Source organism: Triticum aestivum, chromosome 3A, assembly GCF_018294505.1.
Source record: "Triticum aestivum cultivar Chinese Spring chromosome 3A, IWGSC CS RefSeq v2.1, whole genome shotgun sequence".
NCBI lineage: Eukaryota > Viridiplantae > Streptophyta > Magnoliopsida > Poales > Poaceae > Triticum > Triticum aestivum.
Window position 1 is genome coordinate 659,734,515 of NC_057800.1, and position 8,837 is coordinate 659,743,351.

At 46.1% G+C, this 8,837-nt stretch overlaps 1 protein-coding gene across 1 annotated transcript; it reads left to right on the forward strand.

Moving 5' to 3' along the window:
- Nucleotides 1-2,896: 2,896 nt before the first annotated feature.
- On the forward strand, nucleotides 2,897-7,876 carry LOC123063013 (aldehyde dehydrogenase family 2 member C4). The gene is made up of 6 exons (XM_044486719.1): nucleotides 2,897-3,152; nucleotides 5,811-5,953; nucleotides 6,051-6,698; nucleotides 6,794-6,931; nucleotides 7,009-7,208; nucleotides 7,329-7,876. The coding sequence occupies exons 1-6, from the start codon at nucleotides 3,053-3,055 to the stop codon at nucleotides 7,600-7,602; spliced, it is 1,503 nt and encodes a 500-aa protein (XP_044342654.1). The 5' UTR covers nucleotides 2,897-3,052; the 3' UTR covers nucleotides 7,603-7,876.
- Nucleotides 7,877-8,837: the final 961 nt, after the last annotated feature.

An 8,837-nucleotide genomic window follows, 5' to 3' on the forward strand; every position in this document is an offset into this window, starting at 1 on the left:
ACAACTTTGTTATATGAGCGTTTAAATAAGAAAAAACTCACAACATGAAAGTTGTGTGGAACAATGAGATGAAGGTAGTGGTCAAATAAAATTTCAAAAGATAAATCGTGTGCGATGAATTTAATGAAATTCATCTAAAAGAATATGCACGCATGAACACGTTAGTACATAAGAACATTGAGATATAGATCTATTCATTTACGATCGTCTAAACAAAAAAATTACAACACTAAAGTTGTTTGAAACGACTGGACGAAGCTACCCTCGAAGGAAATATCATTTATATATATTTTAACATCCCCGAAAACATTTTCCACCTACATAATTTATAGGTAATACCCGGTACTATCTGATACTCACCGTAACCCTTCAGGTCACCCCGAAACGCTTCCGGATCCTTTTGGAACTATTCCGAATATTCATGAAATAATTTTTCACAAACATATTCTCATGACCCTCGTCCTACTAACACTCAGCAGTTTGTGATTGCTTTAAACTTGTGACCCCGTAGATTCAGTAACTCATAGACATGAACGAAATTGTTTGTTCAATGACTGACAACAGGACCATGGACGTCCATATCGATCCCTATGAGCAAACGAATGATATTCGAGTGAACCTTTGGTTATCATGTGATGTTCCCTTTGCTTTGCTATATTCACAAAACCCGGAATGCATCGGTATCCTCCCGAGTCATAACCATGCTCACTATACCAAAATCCTCGTTACCGGTTTTGTACTTCTTTCTCGTTATTGTGTTCCGTCATCCCCGTGACAAAGTCACCTGTGTCTAGGCAGTTGATGATTGATGTTGTCACACCGAGAGGGCCCTAAAAATATCTCTCCATCGTTGGAGAGCAAATCCCACTCTTGAGCTATCCGGGCACTTGTCAAACTTTCCAATGAACCTGTAAGTTGTCTTTGTGATTACCGTGTTACAGGTGACGTTTGATCAACCCCAAAGCCCCCCGTACGATAAGAAGTGATCACGATACTCTCATGGTCTAAGAAGTAAAATCACACGTTAACACTCGGTGTTATTACAAATGATTACAAACGATATTAACTCAATTCATAACATACAAGATTGAGTCAATTCAATATGACCGTTCCAACGTCATAAGCTCAATGTTGTTTCAGGACTATCGTTACACTTAAAGATATCCTAAGATCCGAAAAACGTGATCACCAACAACACTTGAGCTAGTCCCAGAGCAAGAATATGAACCTTCTATTTTACCGTTTATCATTCCACAGATGCATATGAGTTTTCCACTGAATCGCATATTCCAGGATCATAGCAGTTATAGCATGAAATATAAACACTTAATTATGAATATAGAAATATAATAATACAATATAATTGCTTACATGGCATATTTCCAACAAAATCTAGTTCTGGAGGTCCCGACTTTAGTGTGGCAGATGAATGTGATGCTCCTTCATGGCACAAGGATGCAACCAAGGGAAAGCTTTCCACTTCGGTGCTGACGGTGACAATGCCAATGGGTGCCGCTCTCCTCTTGGGGATGTTGTCGCGGTTTCCCTTCCCCTGACATAGTTTTAGGTAAAAACCTTTGTCCGTTCCTTGGACATGATGACGGCAACACTTTTCACCGTTTCTCTCTTAAGGGTGTGATAGTGGAACACAGGTGTCGTTGGTTGTGTTGTGGTGTAGTATTTAGGTCCTCTTGTATTCTTGCTCGGCCGCGTCGTTGTTCGACCTATGCCGTTTGTTTTTCTATGTTCTCCTTTAAAGGCTTCCTCATCACCATGTATCATCGTTCCAGCATGTACTTGTGGTTCATGTTTTACTTATAACTAGCAAACATGCACATGCGTTGCAATGGAAGGAAAAAAAATATCACGAGCTCATAGCCCAGCCGTCCTTCGTGTGTGCCCTTTTTTCTTCGTAACACAATTTTTTATTGTTCAATCGTTCGCAACATAAATTAGACTTTTTCACAATATAAATGTCTATGCTCAACAATGGCATGCCTAGATTATTTAAATTTTGAAAATGTTTTTCTTGCCAAAGTGAAATTTAGAATTTAAATCTACTAGTTTTGTTACTTCCCTAAATACGAAGACTCTGCGACCTATACTCTATGTATGTATGTAAAGACCAAATGACATCCGTTTAAAAGAAGACCAAATGGTAAAATAAGTCCTTTCATGGAAACTAATTTCCATGCAAAAAATAAATAAATCCAAACACAAGAGAAATCATGCAAAAAGTTGGTTGCCTTCTCCTGCACGTTGGCCACAAGTTGTCTTTGCTTTGTGGCTTGCCCTTGTACATAGCCAAACAAGCGCCCCCACCTCCAGGCCGCGTCCGATAGGAATGGATGTTGTGTAAGCTGGCCGCCGTATTATTTTTCCTTGTTTATGGTGTGGCCTCATTATGCCCTCAATATGTTTATCTTTAGGCGCTTACATAATCCCACACCTAGCTTTTTATTTACAATAGGGCATGTTAATTGTCTACCCGCTGACGTATGTAGATTGGTGGATTTTTATGTACTACTACAGTGAGGTTGGAATTAACCAGCAGGAGCAATAATTTCACCTCCCTTTATTAGTTGGTATAGATATGAATTGATATAGATAGATAGATAGATAGATAGATAGATATAGAGATAGAAATAGAGATAGAGATAGATATAGATATAGATATAGATATAGAAGCGAGGCAAAAATCTTTTTGGTGAGAGCCTGCAAGAATCTCCTGCGATCAACCATTATAATCGTGTAATGAAGAGAAGAGGATAATTCGAGGAGAAGAGGAAACATATACACCCGTGGCTCGTACACACACACACACCCAGAGTCAACCTAAACACACACACACACACACAGAGTCCACGGTCAACAAGTCTGCCATATCTGGCTCTTTGCCACTTCGTTTCCCTCCCCTCCCCTCCCCCCTTTTCTGCTTTAAAACGGCCAGACCCCGTTCCACCGTAGCGCACAAACACAAGAGTCCTCACTCGCTCATTCTCTCCACCGAGGCCAAGGGAAGGGACGAACCGAACGGAACGGGGCGACGGCGATGGCGGCAGCGAACGGCGGCAAGGGGTTCGAGGTGCCGGAGCTGGACATCAAGTTCACCAAGCTCTTCATCAATGGCCAGTTCGTCGACGCGGCTTCCGGTACGCACAGCCTCCCTTTCTTTTCCCGCGGCGGTCGCGTAGGTGAGGGCGAGGGCGAGGGCGAGTCCAGCAGCAGCACCCCGACTCCCTCCGCCGGTCGTTATCTTAGGGGAGAAAGGTGAAAGAATTCTGTTAGCAGCGCTCCGATTTCCTCGCCGTTTTACCGGCCTCTCCGATCTGGAGCCCGAACACCCCTGTAATATCGGGGAATCGGTGACCTCCCTGGTCGCCGCCCCATCCGGGACGCTCGCACCGGCGCTAGATGGTCCCGACGCGGCAGCTCCGGAGCAGGGGAGGCAGAGCTGGGCGCCCGAGGCAGAGGAGGCCACCCGCGTAGACGAGCGCGTGCGCGCCTGCACCCTGGAGGGCGGCCGGCCGGCGGTAGGGAGTGCGAGCGCGTCGGAGAGGAGGCGCCCCGCCGCTCGCGGGAGGCGCGAGGCACTGCGTGCTGGGCTTGCTCTCTGTCTCTGCGCGAGATACTGAGAGAAAGCTCGAGATATGAAAGAGAGGCGGCAGCGGCACATGGCGAGGACGACGGCGCGACGGTAGGCGTGGAGCAGGGCGGGCGAGCGGGCGGCAAGCGGGGAGGATGAGCAGCGTGTGGCCGAGCTCGCAGCGTAGATCTTCTTGGATGGATAGGTAGGTAAAAGACGTGCGCCCCCGGCCGACGAGAATGCAGCGGCGCCAAGACGGCGCAGAGGACGCTCGGCGGAGAAGCACCGTGACCGTGGTGACTGGTGAGGTAGGCACACGCGTACAGCGGCCAGGGACTAGTGTATGCATGATCAACGAGATTACGACAGATGGACGCCCGATCAATTCAGGGTATCGTCGAGCGTGTCCGATCCGACGAGTAACTTTCGTCATGCGTGTGCATGCCGGCCCCCCATCGATGCCGGCCCCATTTCTCCTCTGCGCCCGTCCTCATCTTTGTTGCTTGCGCTGTCCCGCCCTCGAGTCGATCGCTTGCTTTTTGTAACCATGTTGTTGCTCCGACGGAATTATTTGATGGTTACACCTACGGGCGTGACTCGAGCCATGTCACCGCATCTTTTTTATGGTGGGATTGGACTAACTTCGCCATCATTATCGTGGTATAAGACCACAAATACAAATTACCGGTGCTTTCACCCGACTGATAACGACGTGCATAATCAGTAAAAAATTTGTGCTAAAAAACTATTTTTCTATGCTTTGGCCCTCCCCGGCCTGCTTCAATGCCGCTCGGCCCCCCTTTTCTATTATTTCAGGCTCTGCATGTTGCAGTTGCATAATGGAATAGATAAATCATGTAGATAACCAGAACAGCACAAACAGAACGTTTCATTAAATGTTTAGATCATGTAGCATCGGAATGTCTTTTTTTTTTCATGTATGTAGACTCCCAGCCAGCTCTGAAGTTGTGCCATTTCTATTCCATTACTTTAACCAATTTATGAGCAAGTGCAACACACATATCTTCCTATCTTAAATCAGTCGAATATGGCATTACGGAAGAGAACAAGAACACAAATAAGATGAAATATTTCATAGTGCAAAACAATTTTTCAAATTTCAAACAGAAAGAGGGAAGAACACATCTTAATGAATGCAGTGGTGTAAAACGTATGGTAGAGACAAGCAAATACCTTACATTAGAAACATTTCCAACAATTACGGTACCCGGAAGTGCTCTCTTGATCCCGAGCTCACATGCTCTCGAATGATCAGTAAAATCCAAAAAATAGTAAACAAATTAAAACAATTCTGAATTTTTTTGTGACAAACATTGATGAATGTTTTAACTGCGTGCAAATTTGTTTTTTGAAAGACATTTGTGGAGGTCCGGACAAAAAATACAAAACCGATGCTCCAAAATGCTTCCAACAATAGTCTATTTCGGAGCATCAATGTTTGTCACAAAAAAAAACAGTTTTTTCTTCTGCTATTTTTTAGGATTTTACTGTGAGTTCGGGTTCAAAAACTCCATGTCCTGTCAGTACCGGCATTCTCCTTCAAACTTGGTCGAAGCTTCTACAGTTTCACCGTGTAAACTACCAGACACTCAATGGTCATATTAAACAGTAGCACTATTACACATACATAAATGTCAAACTACAAACTTTCCTTCTTGCAATTAACTATACGATGAAGATAAATAATTGACACCTTTAGCAATAACATACTCCCTCTGTAACATAATATATGACATCTCTGCAGTTTGTTTTTTTTTTTTGCATGGTTTCTGCAGTTCAACGGTAGTAGTATGTACTGACTATTAGTACTTTCTTAGCCTAGTACTCCCTCCGTTCCTAAATATAAGTCTTTGTAGAGATTCGACTATGGACTACATACGGAGCAAAATGAGTGAATCTACACTCTAAAATGCATCTATATACATCCGTATGTGCTTCATAGTGAAATCTCTATAAAGACTTATATTTAGGAACGGAGGGAGTACATGGAAGCTCTGCATTAGGATCACATAGTACATGCGGCCCCAAAGAATCTGCTTGTTTTTAATATTTGTTCGAGAAAAATAGGCCCGCCTTTAATTCAGTCTGTAGAATGCAGTTCAGTGATTCATCCAGCTGACCAATCATTAGCGATTTCATTTCCTTGCTTTTCTTGACTCTTTCATTTCATTAATTGAACACGTACGTTTATATGCATGTACAGGCAAGACGTTCGAGACGCGGGACCCACGCACCGGCGAGGTGATCGCCAGGATCGCCGAGGGAGACAAGGCCGACATCGACCTCGCCGTGAAGGCCGCCCGCGAGGCCTTCGACAACGGCCCATGGCCCAGAATGCCCGGCTGTGTACGTACAAAGGCCTCCGTAAACTCAATATGATTCGGCCCATCGACAGATATTTTGGGCCTATCTAACAACGTCTCTTTGTTTGGCGCGTGCGCAGGCAAGGGCCCGGATCATGCACAAGTTCGCGGACCTGGTCGACCAGCACGTCGAGGAGCTGGCGGCGCTGGACACGGTGGACGCCGGCAAGCTCTTCATGATGGGTAAGATGATGGACATCCCCGGAGGCGCCAACTTGCTCCGGTACTACGCCGGCGCCGCCGACAAGATCCACGGCGAGACGCTCAAGATGACGCGCCCGCTCCACGGCTACACGCTCAAGGAGCCCGTCGGCGTCGTGGGCCACATCGTGCCCTGGAACTACCCCACCACCATGTTCTTCTTCAAGGTCAGCCCCGCGCTCGCCGCCGGCTGCACCATGGTCGTCAAGCCCGCCGAGCAGACGCCCCTCTCCGCGCTCTTCTACGCCCACCTCGCCAAGGAGGCCGGCATCCCCGACGGCGTTCTCAACGTCGTGCCCGGATTTGGACCCACGGCCGGTGCCGCCATCGCCTCTCACATGGACGTCGACAAGATCAGCTTCACGGGATCCACGGAGGTCGGGCGGCTGGTCATGCAGGCGGCGGCCATGAGCAACCTAAAGCCCGTCTCACTGGAGCTGGGGGGCAAGTCCCCCGTCATCGTGTTTGACGACGCCGACGTTGACATGGCCGTCAACCTCGTTAACATGGCCACCTACATGAACAAGGTACTCCTGGTGCTCACCGTGTCATCTGGCTCAAGCAACAGGCTCGATCAAACTCTCATGCAATCACGGTTTCTGCTGCTACTGTCACATCACAGGGCGAGATCTGCGTCGCCGGCACACGCATATACGTGCAGGAAGGGATCTACGACGCCTTTGTGAAGAAATCGGTCGAGCTTGCCAAGAAATCGGTGGTCGGAGATCCTTTCAACCCAAACGTACATCAAGGCCCTCAGGTACTAATCCATCGACCTGCCGGCATCTGTATATATATGCTTTCCAGAGAAGAAAACTCTAACAAACACTTATAAAGGTTGACAAGGATCAATACGAAAAGGTGCTCAAGTACATCGACGTCGGTAAGAGCGAAGGCGCCACCCTCCTCACCGGAGGGAAGCCCTGCAGCGACAAGGGTTACTACATCGAGCCCACCATCTTCACCGACGTCACCGATGACATGTCGATTGCGCAAGAGGAAATCTTCGGCCCAGTCATGGCTCTCATGAAATTCAAGTAGGCGTTTACATTTCCTCTGCCTGAACATTTTCAACCTGACAGTTGAGTCGACACACGGGTGGAACTGATCTGACGGCCTGAAACTACTGGGTGTGCACTGTTTTTTTTTTACTTCAGGACGGTGGACGAGGTGATTCAGAAGGCCAACAGCACCCGGTATGGCCTGGCCGCCGGCGTGGTGACCAAGAACATCGACACCATGAACACCGTGTCGCGGTCCGTCAGGTCCGGGGTCGTCTGGGTTAACTGCTACTTCGCCTTCGACCCCGACGCCCCGTTCGGCGGCTGCAAGATGAGCGGCTTCGGCAAGGACATGGGCACGGATGCCCTCGAAAAGTACCTGCACACCAAGACTGTGGTCACTCCGCTCTACAACACACCCTGGCTGTGATCTGGACGGACATCCGATCACAAACAGCACAGGCGAAACAAAAGTGGGAAAGATTGCCTTTTTATATATCATTTATACACCTGAATGCTTTCAGCTTCCTTGTGCAGTTGTACTTATTACCAGTGGTCAATCTTCTTCGTGGTATTAATCTTTACAAGACGAAATAGTCCCAAATGTTCAGTAAAGATGCTGCAGTTAGACTGAAGTGGCGATACTGTCACTCTTTCACCCGCACAGACTTGATTACCAATAAAAGTTTCAAAAGTCCCTTTCAGTCGATCATCCAAAAAATGAAAAGTCTTGAGCGATAAACGTACTTGGACCGGGGATAAACCCTTAGAAATGTTGGTTGTTGAATCACAAGAATTTCACCACGGTGTCGAGGAAAGATTCCAACACCACAAAGAATCAAACAAACAAAAACAACATGCTGCAATATCATAAATTCGTCATATCCGAATAATTAGATCCGTGATGACACAAACCTCTATCTCCATCGCAGCGTCAAAAAAAGAAGAAGAATAACTTTATTTGAAAAATACCAAGATTCTCTCTAGACACTAACAAAAACACAAATCTCTTGAAGATCCAAGGCCCCTCACCTCTCAGCGCTTAGATGCCAGCCAGAGAGCGAGGGGCCTGAAGGGGGTGCTCCTATTTGGCGCAATGCATGTTGGAAACCAGCCAACGCGCACCCACCGCTACACCCCCCCCCCCCCCGCGCATCCTTCGGGCTGGCCCATCTATGGGACGGGAAGCACCCTGTTTTTCATTTCGTTTTTTCTCCTTTTGTCCGCGAATTCAATAAATGCGTAGGATTTTGAAAATATTCGGGGAATAAAAAATGTTCATGATTTTTAAAAAACTGTTCGCATATTAAAAAATGGTCACGAATTTCAGAAAATGTCTGCCAACTCAAAAAAGTTCATAAATTTCTAAAACATCTTCACAGAAAAAATTTACGCAAATTTCATAAAAGTTCCCATTAAAAAAATCATCAATTCAAAAACTGCTAATTGGTTCAAATGTCCATGCATTTAAAAAATTGTCTATCAAAACAAAATAAATTCATGTATTTGAAGAAATGTTCGTCGATCCAAAAAATGTTTATGAGTTCCAAAAATATGTTCACCAATTCAAGAAAGCTTACGATTTTTGCAAAAGTACGCGAATTTGAAAAATGTTCACAATAAAAATAATGGATGATTTAAGAAAGATCTCACGAATTTTTAAAA

What these genes read in the sequence shown, in the direction of transcription:
- LOC123063013 (XM_044486719.1), top strand. Translation starts at nt 3,053, where the DNA reads ATGGCGGCAGCGAACGGCGGCAAGGGGTTCGAGGTGCCGGAGCTGGAC. An exon ending in GGCCCAGAATGCCCGGCTGT is followed by an intron (nt 5,954 to 6,050) that starts GTACGTACAAAG and finishes GCGCGTGCGCAG; the next exon opens with GCAAGGGCCCGGATCATGCA. An exon ending in TGGCCACCTACATGAACAAG is followed by an intron (nt 6,699 to 6,793) that starts GTACTCCTGGTG and finishes GTCACATCACAG; the next exon opens with GGCGAGATCTGCGTCGCCGG.